This window comes from Acanthopagrus latus, chromosome 21 (assembly GCF_904848185.1).
Source record: "Acanthopagrus latus isolate v.2019 chromosome 21, fAcaLat1.1, whole genome shotgun sequence".
Classification (NCBI taxonomy): Eukaryota; Metazoa; Chordata; class Actinopteri; order Spariformes; family Sparidae; genus Acanthopagrus; species Acanthopagrus latus.
The window spans coordinates 22,116,045-22,132,112 of NC_051059.1; the positions used below are offsets into that span (position 1 = coordinate 22,116,045).

General features: G+C 40.9%; 2 protein-coding genes across 3 annotated transcripts; one reads left to right on the plus strand and one right to left on the minus strand.

The window, feature by feature from the left end:
- Positions 1-377: 377 nt before the first annotated feature.
- Positions 378-7,952, minus strand: sugp1 (SURP and G patch domain containing 1). 2 transcript variants are annotated; one of them, XM_037083920.1, is made up of 14 exons: positions 7,642-7,952; positions 6,906-7,074; positions 6,673-6,776; positions 6,041-6,289; positions 5,760-5,883; positions 5,575-5,675; positions 3,931-4,054; positions 3,511-3,839; positions 3,278-3,384; positions 3,008-3,185; positions 2,774-2,880; positions 1,504-1,649; positions 1,088-1,217; positions 378-947 (listed from the first exon to the last, which is right to left on the minus strand). In XM_037083920.1, exons 1-14 carry the CDS (start codon positions 7,658-7,660, stop codon positions 921-923), a joined length of 1,914 nt encoding a protein of 637 aa, XP_036939815.1. In that variant the 5' UTR covers positions 7,661-7,952; the 3' UTR covers positions 378-920. The 2 variants fall into 2 exon arrangements, with proteins under 2 accessions (XP_036939815.1, XP_036939814.1); XM_037083919.1 differs by having other exon boundaries at positions 6,673-6,779.
- Positions 7,953-8,905: 953 nt separating this feature from the next.
- On the plus strand, positions 8,906-14,781 carry LOC119011093 (E3 ubiquitin-protein ligase RNF126-like). Its single transcript, XM_037083921.1, has 9 exons — positions 8,906-9,107; positions 10,738-10,796; positions 10,887-10,947; positions 11,040-11,278; positions 11,649-11,717; positions 11,817-11,886; positions 12,219-12,312; positions 12,684-12,799; positions 13,628-14,781. The coding sequence occupies exons 1-9, from the start codon at positions 8,910-8,912 to the stop codon at positions 13,778-13,780; spliced, it is 1,059 nt and encodes a 352-aa protein (XP_036939816.1). The 5' UTR covers positions 8,906-8,909; the 3' UTR covers positions 13,781-14,781.
- The last annotated feature ends 1,287 nt before the right edge of the window (positions 14,782-16,068 follow it).

Consider the following 16,068-nt stretch of genomic DNA (forward strand, 5'->3'; position numbering starts at 1 on the left):
GGTCAACTCCGACCGTGTCACTAGCCACCCGGTGCTTGGTTTAGCTCCGGCTGTGGCTTAAATTGCATCTGACTGAGTGGCCAACACCAGACTGTCTCTTGCTTAGCTGGGATTTCGGAGTTATATTTATCCTGTGTAAACCCCCTGGGGAATGGCAAGCTGAAGGTCTGATTTCACTGATCTGTCACCCTCCTCATCGCAGGCCGCTTCAATCTGGTCAACTCGACCTACTGGCTGTCCAGAGCCACACAGAAATGAACACCGATGGCAGTTACCAACATGACTGGATGAGAAACTGCACACAGTGTACCATTAACAAGGTGAGCCCAACTTAGCTCCTAATAAACAGAAAATAAACACATCGGGTCCTGCAGATATATCTGTGACTCCTCATTTGAGTAAGATGCATTTAGTTTTTATTGTGAACACTGATGATTGTAGTGAAAGGAAGCAAAAATGAGTTACAGCACAATGAGGAAAGTTATGCAGGAATTATACAGAAACTTTTGTACGAATACATTACAGTGTTATTTAGTCAGGTTTGTAATGTCGTCCGAGGCTTTGACAGCCAACACAATGTGAACATGAACTGAACAGAGGAATCAAATGTAGAAGTCAGACAGTGTAGGTCGATATATCTAAAAAGGACTTACAGTATTTAAACTGAAATGTAACAAAACTGTGGTTCCATTATTGAAAGACAATACTTGTATTTTTTTTTTCCCCAATCCAAATTAAATCTCAAACAAGAGGGATCGTCTACAAAGCGTTCTACTTTGCCTCCACACACACACTTAAAATCTTAAAATGTCTATTGTGCAACAGTGTCCGTGGCTCCATCGAGCACGGCCGTGGCAGCTGCAAAAAAAACAGCTTTTAATTTATGATCAACAAGAATAAACAAAAAACAGTCGTCTACATTAGTAATATGGTCTCCGTGGATTATTCTGTGGAAACACAAATGAAACACCAGATTAAATTCAAACACTTTAACAAAGGAGAACAATAAAATGTAGTTTTATACATTCTATTACATTAGCAAAGAAATATGTCATTCAATCAGTAAACAATAAGACACAGATGTTACCAGTGGGTTGGGTCTGAAGCGGTAAGCCAGCATCATCCTCTTTCTGTAAGCGTCGTATTCATCGTCGTTTTTTGTGAGCTCGGCCGGACGCTCAATTCCAAACCCTGCTCCATTCATAGCTGTGGTTCCCCTGGAGTGGGAAAGAGAGACGGATAATTAGTTTCTCTTCCCATGTTGCTTTCTGGCTTGTAGAAAAAAAGCACAGGTTAAAGATTAAGAACAACATTATTAGTGGCAATGAAAACCCAAATTGTGTTTGTTGTGTACTCTACTCTGTATTCTGTCATTATTTTAAAGGAACTAGAAAAAAAAAAAACAGTTTGAAAGGATAATCATTATGACAGAAAAAAACACTTGAAATTGTATATTTTCTCACATGACTCAAAGAAAAGCAAATGTACTGAAGATGTACTCACTTGTTGACAGGGGCCTTGATTCCCTGTCCTTCACTGCCGAGGCCTTCGCCCTCCTTCCAGCCCATCTTCATAAGCATCCGGAAACCAAGATTCTCCACCGTCAACTTAAACTCTTTGTATTCTGAGTAGTCCGGGTCCCGACCCTCCTGCAAGTCAAGAAGATTCAAGTTGTGCAATCAGACATTTAACACTTTAGAGTGTATCCTCTCAGAAATACTTTGCTTCAGTACAACTTCTTTTTCATCTTTTTCTCGTTGTGTCTTCTATTTATGTTTTAGAATTACATTTCAGTCAGAACTGATGGACTGAGAGGGAGGGTGGGGAGATTATTGCTCACTTATTTAGCATGGATGAGGCAGGATTTTCATCTTTTAGTTGACATAACGTGTAGAAAATAAACACAGACTGCTTGATATCAGATTCTGTGAAGTACAGAAGAGTTGGTGTGTCTCCACATTACTCCATACTGGTGGTCATCATTATTTTATTCCCCGAAAGGCGTTTCTCTTTATTTTAATATACTCAAATGCTATGCTGTGCGTCATTTAACAATTACATACTGGGTCCTTTGTGACTGCTGACTGTCCAATAACTTCTCGTGAGTCTGGCTGTAAATTTTCATTACATAAGAAATCTCTATGGACACACTGTGCTGTTTTCGGCTATTAAAATGGAGAAAAAAAGTGTGGTTTCCACACCAGTGCCAAATTGAATTTAACAGATTTTCAAATAAACAAGTGGCAATTACAGTCCCCTCCTGGGGATCCCTCTGGAGGAGCTAAAAGAATTTGCAGTGAAAAGAGGATAAGACACATTGGAGTTGCTCTGCAAGCTTTTGCCACAGTGCCCCTGACCCTGAGGAGCAGCTTGACAACACAGGCATGGATGGATGATTACAATCCTGTTTACAGACATTGTGACTGACCTTAGTTCTACTAAATTATGCATGGCCTTCCAGTGGAAAAGCAGGCATTTTAATGGCTAATAGTTACTGCAAATTACCCTAAAGATGCAAGCAACAAGTTTAACAGTTCTCTAAGGAGACTGTGCAGATAATTGCTTGTGTTCTCTGTACACAACAAGCCTCTTGAAAACACACATTATAAACATTTAATGAGCCGTGGGATATCTGAAAAATGTTATTTACATTAGTTCGGAGCCTTCATCTCTAAAACTGAGATTAATGGATAAGGGCAATCCTTGTGCTGGTACATCAGCACAATCCCTCCATATTAGGCTCGGGAACGAGTGAATTCAGAGGGAAACTGACCTTGAGTGCCTTGAAGGTCTCCATGAACTTCTCCAGCTCCTCAGGAGGCAGGAAGTCTCCAATAAAGTGTTTTCCTTTGCCCATTTCTGTCAGGGATTCTGCCCACTCTGGAAAAGCACAGACAAGAAGGTTTTTAAAAATAAAACCCAAAACAAACAGCAACACTCACTTTACCTTGATGAGAGCTGATTATGAAGCACTGACAGCTGCTAGTGTAGCAGAAGCATGCCTTACCTCGAGTCTTCTCCATTTCCATCTTTCGGAGGCGATGCTCCCAGGTGCCTGCCATCTGGTCCACCTCTTCATCACTGTCGTACTCGTGTTGGTGGTCTCTGATGGCCTTCTCCCACATCTGCTGCATCTCTGCCATCGCACGCTTGTGCTTCATGATCATGTCGTACATCTCTTGCATCTACACACACAGAGTGAGCAACACATATAATGATTACTGATGAAAGAGCGTGGGTGCAGTACAATAAATGTATTTGGTTGCCATTTTCATACATCTTGTTGTTCTTTGAGTTGTTTCTTCTGGTCTTCTGACAGTTCAGTCACTCCTACCAGTCCATGAGGCTTCCCCTTCTTATAGCCGAGACCTCTGAGCTCCTGGGCTGAAACAGACATCACCACCAACTTTTCATATTCATGGTTTCATTGTTAGATTAGCTGACAGTGTGGCCAAAATGGCAAATTACAATGTGATTTAAAAAACTATGTAATGTTAGCAGTTTAAGTACCAGAGAGAGAGGGTGTGTTGGGATCCGGAACAGTCAGCTCTTGAGGGATAACGATGGGAGGAATAGGCAACTCGACTTTGTCATCCTCGGACCCCCATCTACTCTTCCTCTTCCGTTTGACAGGCGGAGTCTCTCCCTCCTGACTGTGGGGTGGAGGAGCATGGTTCACTGGTGGAGGGATTCCCAATAATGGCGACGCAGCTGGCCGATGGAGGTCTCTCCCTGGCTCAGCTGCTGGAGGTGAAGAGCTCTGGGATGCTGCAGCACGACACTCCTGTACTTTCTCTTTATAGAAGCGGAAGGCTGGACTTTGCTGGTCATATAAGAAACTAAAAGAGGGACAGAAGATATTTTGTGTGAGATAAATGACAGAAACAAAATGTGGAGATCAGAAACAGAGTCACATACACAGCGACTCACCTGAAGGCAGGGTTGTTCCGATTGCGCTCAGCAGCGAGGGCTTCCACCTCGGGGCCACCGTCAGCCACAAACCTGGCCAGCTTCTCAGCCACCTGCTGGGTTTCCGCATCCACTGGGGGGGAGACTTTAAGCAGCCTATCAGTACTGGGACTCAATTCACACCCTACTACTGTACCGTACTCAACTGGCCCTCACACACCACCAGTCTAGAGCCAATAGGGGATAAGAGGAGGAAGGAGCAAGGAGGGACAGGGGTGGTGAATAGGGAACTGTATGGACGTGAGGCTTTTACTGTAACAAATGAAAGACCATATAAAGCCCACAGAGACTACACCACATACAGCGTGAATTTCCTTTCTTCATGTTAAATGTTATGACTACAATCTTTACTCTGTTTTCAAAATCATAATAAAACTTAACTAGAAAAAACTTAGGCAAGATGTGTATTACAAATAAGTGTACATCATAATTTATTGGCTAAAGTGAAGCACTTTATTTGCAGCTTTTAAGGTTGAATGCAAAACCAAATGTGGTTTACAAAAATACCAGCGAATACACTGCAGAAGCCACGTCCTGTATATGCACAGCCACAAATAACAAACAGTTTGATGGTGAACCAGATTAGCACCTTAACTTGAAATTATCTCTGTGTAACAGTGGGTGTCTCTCAGAATGCAACTGAATATCTTCATAACAGTTTTACTCAGGTTCGAGATGACAAAGTAGAATCATATGCAGGGTTTCTACAAGTTTCAACAAATTAAAACCCTTTTTCAGATCATGAATATAACAGAAGACCTGTTATGTGCCCATACCAGCAAAAAACATTACAAAGGATATGAAGAAAAACTGCTTGCAAAATAAAATAATTTATTCTTTGATGATGCTCTCAGTGAGAATATGGAACAATAATGAATGATGGAAGGTGTTTGCTGGTGGCTTTTTTATAATTTTGTTTTTTTACTTCCTGCAACTCTGAAGTTCCTTATTTGATCATTTTCTTTCACCTATTACAGCGGGGGTCAAAACCGTCCTCTTTCTTTTGCTTCAACCGAGCATTATATGCACTGAACTCAAGCCAGATCTCATCCAACTCTGACTAGCCCATTATGTTATGTTTGTTTATTCATAATGGGTCCTATGTTGGTTTAATTTTTATGTTTCGTCACAGTGTAAACTATACAGATTTTCCCCAAAACACATGTAGAAGAGAGGCTGAAGTAATGTAAATGTGAACTTCATAATACAGCCTGACTAAATGTATTCAAGACATTTTAAAGCCTAAAATTTAGATGACTTTGACTGTTTAATATTTTTTATACAAAGTGCAGAAACCCTCATATGAGCAGGCTCTTACTTTTTAATGAAGAATACAATAAGTGATTCTTCGAGCAAAGCCATCAGGTGAGAGTCTCCAGTTAACAGGCAATGCTGAACTGGCCCTTTGCTCCTGTTGTTCTCATTTGGGTAAACACTACTGATGGCACATTTAGTCTGGTTTATGAGACTACACTATGCTAGTGACTAACATAGGGTTTGACAGGCTATGACATGCTGTCTTCCTCTATTGCAACATTTCTGAGAGGAAAAGCAAGACAAAGACAACAGTGACAGAAGACTGAATGTGAGAAGAGATGAACTCACCATTAGCTGATGTATTCTCAGGTCTTAGAAAATCCTTTCTCAATCGTGCAACTCTTTTTTTGTAGTAGAGATACTCCATGCTGTTCTCGTCATATAAAAACCTGAAAGGCAAAGAAAGTATTTGAGATCAAATGAGTTTTAAAATACTGCACTTGTAAATAAATCTAGAAACTCTTTGAACTTACATGAAAACAGGATTGTCCTTGTAGTCCTCCTTGGCTTTCCTCTCCAGCTCAGGACCTCCCTCCGCCACAAAAGAAGCCATCTTGTCGATAATGAGTCTGGTGTCTGAATCCTCTGGGGGAGAAACTTTAAGCAGGCTATGAGTACATTTACTCTAAGGGCACCTATGACAAAATGCCAGTCACAAGGCATCTGTGCCACTGGAGTAGGCAGAAGATGCACTGAATTGTCCAAGCCATTGAGTTGTCCAGAGATACACTGAAAAACACAGGCCTTGAATTACCTTTCATCTCTAAGAATTTGGAGTAATCAGCCTCTCCTTCCTCATCTTCATCATCCGGAGAACAAAACACACTCGGTCTCTGGCTGAGAACAGGATTCTTCTTGGACTGTGAGTAGTTCTTGAACTGACTGAGCATGCTACTGACACCGAGGCCGGGGCGCTTGCCAACAAGGATGCTCTTCTTTTGAAGCGCATTTCCTCCTGGTGATGAAGCTGAGGTTGAGGAAGATTTGGTATCACTAGCTGAACCTAGAAAGAGCAAAAGAGACACACATTTAAAGTATCTAGCAAAAGCCTTCAGATAAATGCAATTACAATTTTGCAAAAGACAATAGGCTTCTTCCTCAACACGAACAACTGGCAGTTATACCATCGCAAGAAAGTAGTGTTCACAGTTCCAATTCGAAACTCTTCGGTCAAGATGTCCTTTGTCCCAGACAGTACAGCTGTCAAGGATTTTATATAGACAGCTTGGAGCCACTTTATCTGGCTTCAATGTGAGCCAATACAACAAGGTCACAGCTATTATTCAGAGTTCCTATTGCTATGCTTAATTTCACAATCCAACATTGCTGTGATAATACCCCTGACTGTAACCTTTTGTTCAAAACTGTGCAGATCAAGGTACTTACCAGACACATTGTTGGGTTTGTCCTTCTGCATCTTCATGAACTGCTGTAAGAAGCTTCCATCGTTCACAAATTTGTTTGACGATGGTCCTTGAAGAGTTGGAGAACTACTGAGATCAGAGTAGACAATGCATTTGTTATAACTGGAGTTGCATACTGACCGACAGCACCAGGTATTACACAATAATTTTTTATGCGTCAGTGCCTTGATAGCAGATCCAAAAATATATTGTCACCTGGGGGGCAGGGGTTTGCTTGGGGTTTGCATATTCATTTTGGCTTTCTCTGCCATTCTGGCCTCAATCTCCATCTTCTTCTGAGCAATCAGCTTCTCTTGACGGAGAATATTCATGTTCATCTTGTTTTTCTGTGGCTGGCCAGGCTTTGGCTTCCATCCTCCTCGCCCTAAAAAATACAAGAGGGATAACTAAAATATATGAAAACAATAAGCATGTTATAAAGCTTTGTATCTGGAAGTTGCTGCTTCAAAATGCACGCATTATGATATACTTTTAAATCCACCACGCAGGTATTAGATATTAGGGTTCGGCTTATACAAGTATTCATATTAGTCAAACTTTGCATTTCATGTCAGCAAATAAGGGTGCTTCTCTGAACCGGACAAACACTGTTATAGTTGCTATACAAGGTTACTTTTAATAGCTAATAAGACTTTTATATAACTGAATGTGGAAAATCACTTGCAGGAAATTCAGGTATTGGTGAAGTATATTCAATGCAAAACGTGCTGTTGATTAATACGTTACATATCTAGTAACTTCCACAAGAGCTAACTACTAGCTGTGGCTGTAGGCTAGTTATGCCAGCAAGCTAACCTAGCTGACCAACGGCTACACAAGTTAGCTAGTTTACGTTAGCCGATATCCTGGCTGAATGTTGTGTTTAGGCTACTGAGGGTAAGTGCGACATATTTAGCCCTTGCATCTCGGTAAATCAACAGTAAATATGTACCTGCGTCGCCAGACTCCATGGCGTAGCTGGGTTAAAATGTATTTCGACAACAACGCTAACGGACTACAACAAGGCCCTCAGCTGCCTGCTACCGTAGTAGCTGCGATATGAGAGCAGCTCAGGCGAGAAGCTCCCAGAAGCAACGGCGAGACTTCCGGTCCAAGCGTCTTCAGAATAAAAGCATCACCTCTATTTAGATTATGATCCCTGCAAATCCGGAGTATGTCAGACATTTACTAAAAACACCATAGTGTTACACAAAAACGAAATGAATGTGAAAAATCACAGGTCACAGATCTAAAGTTCAATCCAGCGTACATTACATTGTTACATTCAAGTAATTTAAATCAATACATCATTAGTGTAGTTGTGTTGTCAAGATGCTGAGCACACTTTGCTCAGAATCACACCACTCTTATGGAATGTCACCTACATTTTAACTTTAAACTTAAAAAAAAGAATGATTTATTGCAGGACTTGGATCAAATATAACAGGTGAACTTAATAAACTGGTAACTCAAACCAAATATAACAAAATAACAAAACATGCTTTAGGACTGAACCTTCATCACACTCTGCAACTGGACCCCAGACAGTTCAGTTGGCAGTCACACCTCTGGAAAACACCTGAGCCCTACCTGAGTTCTCAGCTCCCTCCTGTTCACACTGTACACTCATGATTGCACTCCCAGACTTCAGGAGAACTCAATTGTGAAGTATGCGTCAATTATTTTTTGCTATTTTCTGCCTTAAGGACACCCTCCATTTTTTATTTTGTGACTCATAAATTCTAAATGTGAGGAGGTTAATAGTTAAACATGATGCACTTTTTAAATCCAGTCACTTGATAATTAATCAATACATTTTTCATCTTACACCAAATTGCACCCTTCTATTTTTCTATTTACTTTTCAATTTAACGTTTGATGGACTTAGCTGTATATACTATTTTTTTGGAAATCATAGCAATGTCTGAATGTGAATGTCTGAAAATCAGGGCCTTTCATTAAAAAAACTGGAGACTATATTTTAGTGTGTATGTACAGGTGTTATAGAAAGTATTGACTCCTAGAAAAGAACAGTGACAGAAAGACATTCGTGCCCAGTTTATATGGTGCTCAGCATCCTGTCCTGTTAAAAAATGAGTTATGATGACAGTGTGTCTTTTTTTTATGTAAATATGTACATTTGAATTTTCCTCAACCGCTTTTATTCGAACGTAAATATCAAACCGGAAGTCTTATTGTTAGTAAGTTTATCTAGCTGCCATGGTAACGTTACGTAGGCGCTGGTATGTTTCCGTTTCCACTGCTCTCCGAAAGCAAAAGTCAGGATTTCTTGTCCCTTGTTGCTATCCGTCCGTATCGCACGAACTGCTCTCCTGCTTAGAAATGGCTGAAGCTCCCCCACGGCCCTGCCGGTTTTTTTGTCACCGGTGTTCAGCAGAGATTAGTCCTCGTTTGCCGGTAAGGACCTAAGAGACACACTAACCTCTTCGTAGGGCGAGAAATAGAATTTTAGGACTTGTGTGGGTTTCTGTGTGTGTGTATTTGTGGCGCACACGCACACCCAGTCACGTCGACTCGGTGCTGCTGTTCGGCTACGCTAGCTAGCTAGGCAACAACGGTCCAGAGTGACAGTCAAGTGGTAGTAATTAAGTTGGCGGGTACACTCGTGTTATGATCTTGTATTGTAGGTAATCACATCCACCTGTGTGTATAACGAACAGTAGCGAGATGGAGCCCACCTTCACAACCTGACAGCTCTCAGAGTGGTGGCGTTTAACATCAGCAGGCAAGCTAACACAAGAAAGCGTAGGTTCACTTTTCTTTCCTCTCGTAAAGGTCAGGTTTCCAGGGTGTTTAGCAGGTTGTGGTTTATTTTAATGGTGATCAGTCGGCTGGTGTGAAAGCTCTGTATGGACATGTAACACTTGGTGCTTGTGTATTGTGTCTGTAACCACGAAGAGAGGTAAAACTTTCACTATACTGCTGCTGAGGCAACAGCCCGCCTGCCACAGCAGCCTGTTGTCGAGCCATTCATGGGAAGCTTCTTGAACGTTACAGTACAGTTACTTTATTGACAGCTGCTCACCTGTGTGACAGCATACATACTAATTGAAGGTGCTCATAATGTGTGATCTATAGAGGCTGCAGTCTGTGGTCCTATAGAAGTGAACTGCCTCACACTGACAGGCATTTCTACAATGTTGTCCATCCCATTTATTTCAGTGATATTAGAAACACTTGTGAAACAGGAGGATTTAACAGCAGCACAAAAGGGACCAAAGGTTGAATCAACACCTTACAATATTTGTGTGTATGAATGTTGATGTCTGTTAAGTTGTACATGTGTCAGGGATGCTGCTGGGAAACGGGCCCAATTTCTATTAGATGTATGTGTGATCAGGTCATTGCATTGACTCCAGTGTTGACTCCAAAAATATCAATACATGTTGATTCTAAATATTTGAAATGGTCTTGATTGTTAGTAGTATTGATAAACCAATTCTAGTTGTGGCTTTTCTCCGACAGTGAGTTGATGTAGCCCCACGTTCTTGAGATGTAGATTAATTTAGATTAGGGGCTGGGCAGTTATATATAATATATATCATTAATGTGATTTTATCGTGCTCACATTTTGTACTAGTACTACAATATTACCACGGTATTAATATCGAAGAGTTATTTGGTAAGCAATATTATGATATGAAGCTTAATCATTTAAGCCTTTGAGGACATTTTAAAAATATTGAGATATCCCAGTTCAGCCTAAAAATACCTTGATATTATTTTAAGACCATACTGCCCAGCCCCAACTTAGAATAGAATAGAATAAGTTAGAAAAGTCAGTATATTGTGACAAAACGATACTAGACTAGACTATATATTCGACACGCCTCTAACATAATACAAATTAACAGCAACACACAGCCTCCAAAATGACCATACAGTTTGGCCAACACCTCCAACACACCTTACAACCCTCATGATGGTAGTAGCGTGCATTCGTTTTACCAGGTGTACTGAGTTAACAGATGACTTTGTTTGTGTTAGTTTTGGTGAATAGATATACATCTTTCTGTTTTCACTGTAGGACTACACCTGTCCACGTTGTGAATCTGGCTTCATTGAGGAACTGCCTGACGAGAGAAGGTATGGAGGATTATTGTGTGTCTTGTTAATTTGATGTTTTAAAGCAGACGCATGTGAGTTCCAGTTTTTCCACTCTGTGTGTTTGTTCAGTACTGAAAATGGGTCCGCATCCACGTCCTCCACCAGTGATCAGAACCGCCCAGCTTTTGAGGTCAGTGTGACTTGTTCTGTCAGTTGTCCCAGGGAAAACATTTTGCACCCCGCAGCACTATGATTTGACATTGTCTTTGCCTTTTCTACTAGAACTTGGATCACCAACATTTATTCACATTCCCCTCTGGGTACGGTCCGTTCGCCCTCGGGATTTTTGACGAAAACTTCGACCTTCGAACGCGGCTACCTGCAGAGGACAACAGGGAGACAGAAAACAGGAGAGAAAGGGAAATGGCATCACGGCAGCGATACAGTGCGCGGCAACCACGGGGTCGACATGTTCCTCGACGACAGGGTACGCGCCACGAAGGAGTGCCCACATTAGAGGGGTGAGACATTTTCAGCAGTAGAGTGTGTGTGGGAGGTTGTGGTGGGACACAAGAGGATACAGGTAGAGGATTTGCTTCTATTGTGTGAGTAATACTTGCTTTAGATGTTACTGTATAAAATACATAAACAGTAATATTCCCAGTTTTGTAATATGGTGACATGATGTGTTTCAATACAGCTTGAACATAATGTAGCGTTTGGCTTGAAGGGATTTGCTCCCTTTGGCTCACACCAAAACCATTTTTATGTTTTTATAACCAGAAATTATTATATACAGATATTTTCCCTTTTGAAGTTGATTTTTTTTCTGTTTGATTGAACAAATGCCTATTGTAACTGAATATCTGTGATGTTTTCTTTTGGATACAGCATCATCCAGCAGCTAGTAAATGGAATTATAGCACCTACGGCCATGCCAAATATCGGGATGGGACCATGGTAAGTGTAAGAAATGGTGTTGCGCGCTCAAATAAGTAAAACGAGTCTCACTGTGTTAACTGTTGTTCTTTGTTTGTCGACCACCTTCATGTCTTTCAGGGGTATGCTACATTCCAATCCAATGGACTACGCCTGGGGCGCCAACGGTCTTGATGCAATCATTACACAGGTACACATGGAGATCAAAATGCATATAATTAAGGCGGCTGTAGTGTCCCAAGAACAATTTCAATTAAAACCCTACAAATAGTCTAATTCATAAAATCATGATTTATCTGTTTTAGTTAGGATGGATGAAACATGTAAGATACTCTGTTTGAACTAAGCAACACTTTTCTTCCAGAATGCACTTCTGTAACACTAAATCAATCTTTGTCGAGAATTTTCTTCTAATCAGACACACAGACGTTTTTTGGAAGGGAACGTCTTTAAAGTTGTCATTTGCAGAACAACTTCACTCACGCAGTCATATATTGAGATTCTGCTCTCTTTCACTTGCAGTTATTGAACCAGTTTGAGAACACGGGTCCTCCTCCTGCAGACAGAGAAAGGATAAAGAGTTTACCCACCATCTCCATTACAGAGGAACATGTGGGTAAGTCCACGTCTCCCTCACAGACTCTCACTGTTACTCACTCCTTGTCTCTCACCCTCAACAACTCTGTGGCTGTTTTGGTTATCTGTCATAATAGAAAAGTCAATTCAGTAACAATGTTTCCTCTATGAGTAGAAATTTGACAATAACTGCCTCTGAATTTAATGAAATTAAATTTTCTTTTATTTCTTTATGTTATTATACTAATGTGAATGATTCCTACACTTCGATCTGAACTTTTATCCTGTTTTTTGTTAGTGGTGGAGAGGCGACATGCTTGAATTTAACCTTCACACCGTGTTAACTAAATAAACACAGTCGGTGTGAACACAGTCTTCCATGCATGTGATCGTGGCTTTCTGTTTGTGCAGGTGCTGGTTTAGAGTGTCCTGTGTGCAAAGAAGACTACAGTGTCGAGGAGAATGTTAGACAGCTGCCGTGCAATCATTTGTTTCACAATGACTGTATAGTACCATGGCTGGAACAGGTATGTATCTCTCAGTGGTATGATTGGTATCAGCTACACTAACTTTGTAACCATATAATGGCAGATTTGTGACTGATACAAGTCTGTGGGGCTCTACTGACGAAATTACAGAAAAGATCCAGAGAGAGACATTTTTGTTCAACCAGAAATTGCTGTATTATTCTTTCATTATATGACACTGAAAACATAATAAGTGAGTTATTATTAGACAGAATTTCCTTTTTTTTTCTTTATTTCCAACATTCAGCCAAGTCATTGTGTTCATGTTTGCTGTTCTCTTGTATGGAGGGGAGTTGTTTTGTTTTGCTCCAATCAATCTGTAGTGAGTCAGGTGTGAGTCCTGCTGTTGAGTTAACACTTCTAAATCTTTGATATTGGTTGCTGGAAGCCGTTTTCTTGACTCTTCTTTCACTGATGAAAGAAATCTCTCACTTTGAGAGGAAGCAGTCTTCAGTAAGTGGCTGTACAACAACGTGTCATCCACTTCTTTTGCTATTTTTCTGTAACTTAACATAAATTTCTGTAATTTAACATAAATGTAGTAAGCTGCCGGTCTAAGATGGTGACATCCTTGTTCTCAATTACAACTACTAAGCTCTTTCTTTAACAAAGGCAAACAGCAGCAGCCATGTATATATCCCTGAACTAATCTCAGATGTGGGCGGCATTTCAGAAATTTGGAAGCATGCTAATGTTAGCTGTTTAATCATATGTGAATTGTTTGACTTTGTGTGCTCGGTACATTTGTATTGCAGAATTTGCTACAATCGTATGTCCCCCTTTTTTAAAACTGTACTGAAAATACTCCTTTCTCCTTGTTTCTGACAGCATGACACGTGTCCTGTGTGCAGGAAGAGTCTTAGCGGTCAGAACACAGCCACAGACCCTCCGGGGCTATCAGGAATGAACTTCTCTCCCTCCTCCTCCTCCTCTTCCTCCCCTAGCTCACCTAGCAATGAGAATGCTGCTAGCAACTCATAGATTTTCACCGTCAGCACCACCTCACATCCGAAAAAAACCTCACAACATAAGTCAGATACGACCCAACGGCTCCAGGACAGTCGTCTGTCTCAATTCAAGCGGACGATATGAGTCGAGGTGAACTCTGTTGCAGATTGTTAGTCATCATCCCTCCCCTGTGCTGATCGGATGCTGGGTCCAGGTCCTGCTGCTATTGTTGCTGAGTAATTGAGGAGGGGGGGGATTGGGCAGTGATGATGGAGGATCCAGAAAGGCTGTGAATAGTGATAATAAGATTTGGATTGTAACCTGAACTGGAGCAGAGTTTGACTCGGAGTGGACTGCTTTTTGACTGAGACATGTCTTTGCCACGAGGCCGGGACACATTTTATATTTAAAAGACAAAATGCTCTTTTTTTAAGAAAAAAAAAACATTTCCTGTGGTGGTGCAGAGTACATAGATGTGTAGATAGAGAATTCATTTTGAACTGTGAGCCACTGTACAGCTACTGGATCAAACTAAAACCTTGTGGAGAGGAGGCAAGCGGAGGGTTTGGATCAGGTTTAATTTATTTGCACCTTTTTTTTTGTTTTGCACAAAATTCTGTCTGATGTTGAGAATGTGAATTTGGAGAAACTACTGACAAAAAAAAACATTTTCGCATTGGAAAGAGTCTTTTAGGGCTTGTTTCTTTTCTTTCTTTCTTTTTAATTAGATTCTCTTTATTAGAGCTTGGTCCGGTGTACTTGGTGTGTGTTGACAAGGTGAAGATCCACACGGCTCAACAGTGGACACATTTTTAATCCACAGACCTACTTATTTATTGAACCCTTGCCCAAGACACAAATTGAGCAACGTAAAAGGAGAAAAAAAAGATGCATAAAAAAAATAAATAAAAAAAAACAGGCATGGGATCATCTTACCTCTATGGAACTGACCAAATGTGTTTCACCAAACAAGTGTTTATTATTTTATTTACTGATTTTTCGTACGGTCACAATAAAGTGCTTAAACAAACACATTTGTTTTCTGTTGATAATGTGCAGTTTGATTTTACACATGTAAAAACGCTTCAATATTGATGAAACCTCAGTGGATTTTATAAGAAGAAAGACCACAGTTTTACTGTTTACCTGCCAAAGGTGAGAAGAAGGAAGTAAACGTTTAGGATATTATTCTCACCTGCTTTTCTCTCGATCACAAGTCTCTGTTGAGGCTCACTTTGCTTTAATGTCCAAATTGATTCTGTGAAAGTGTTCAATGAAAGTTAGCCTTATGTACTTCTTGAAGCCTTTTAGCGATCATGTCATGGCCAATAACACAAACCTCCATTCTTAAGAAGGATTAACACACTTTGGACACTTTTTTTATTTTATTGCCTCACAACATTGAATCAAAATAGATTTAATGTAGCTTTTTTTCACACTGATCAAGAGTAAATACCTGCTGATGTTGAAGGGAAAGCAGACGTCTACAAACATACTCACTGCTTTGAAGGTCACACCTCGATCAACACTGACCCTCATGTCCAACATTTTGACTTGGTGGAACTGATGACAGTAATGATGGCTGCATTCTGCTGAGGTTGTGCTCGCTCCTCGGCGTATCTCACTGGGACATATAAAGGACTGAAACCATCATTAATGTTATCTACACCTGCTGTTTTGATAGTGGCCAACCTCCAGATTGCATTGTTTCTACTTTGAGTTCGTATTTAAGCTGCGCACACAAATTATCTACGGTTTCATGTAGTACGTTTACGTTGGGACTGACTACTGATGAGCTTTCATCCATCTGTGTTCTTTTCCTATTGTTCTGTTTTGCTGCGCAGAGGATTGTGGGTCGGAACAGCCAGAGCAGCATGCTGGCAGTAGGACATCGTGGTATGTTTGGCACACCGGGCGTAACGATACTAATGCTGAGTTCCGGTTGGAATTTCCCACTTCTAACCTCCAGCGTTCCGGATGCACGACGCCACAAAGTTAGCAAAAAACTTGTCCGACTGTAACAAGCTGAAGTCTCTGTGGCAGGTGTAGACACGACTGAACCCTCAGCAGTGCAGCCGCCCTGCAGGGAAAACAACAAATGAGGCAACAGTTACCAGTTATATATTTTATTTTATGGCATTTTCAGACAAGGAAATGTTCCTATACACAGCATCAGACAAATGAATAGATCAAGCACATCCAAAAGCACCAAAACCACAATTCCTGCAGCTCAACAAAACCAAAGCAGCAGGAGACAGTGCAGCCCAGCAGCTGACTTTGGCAGATGAACTTCAGCGACGCGAAAAGTTTCCAACGGAAAG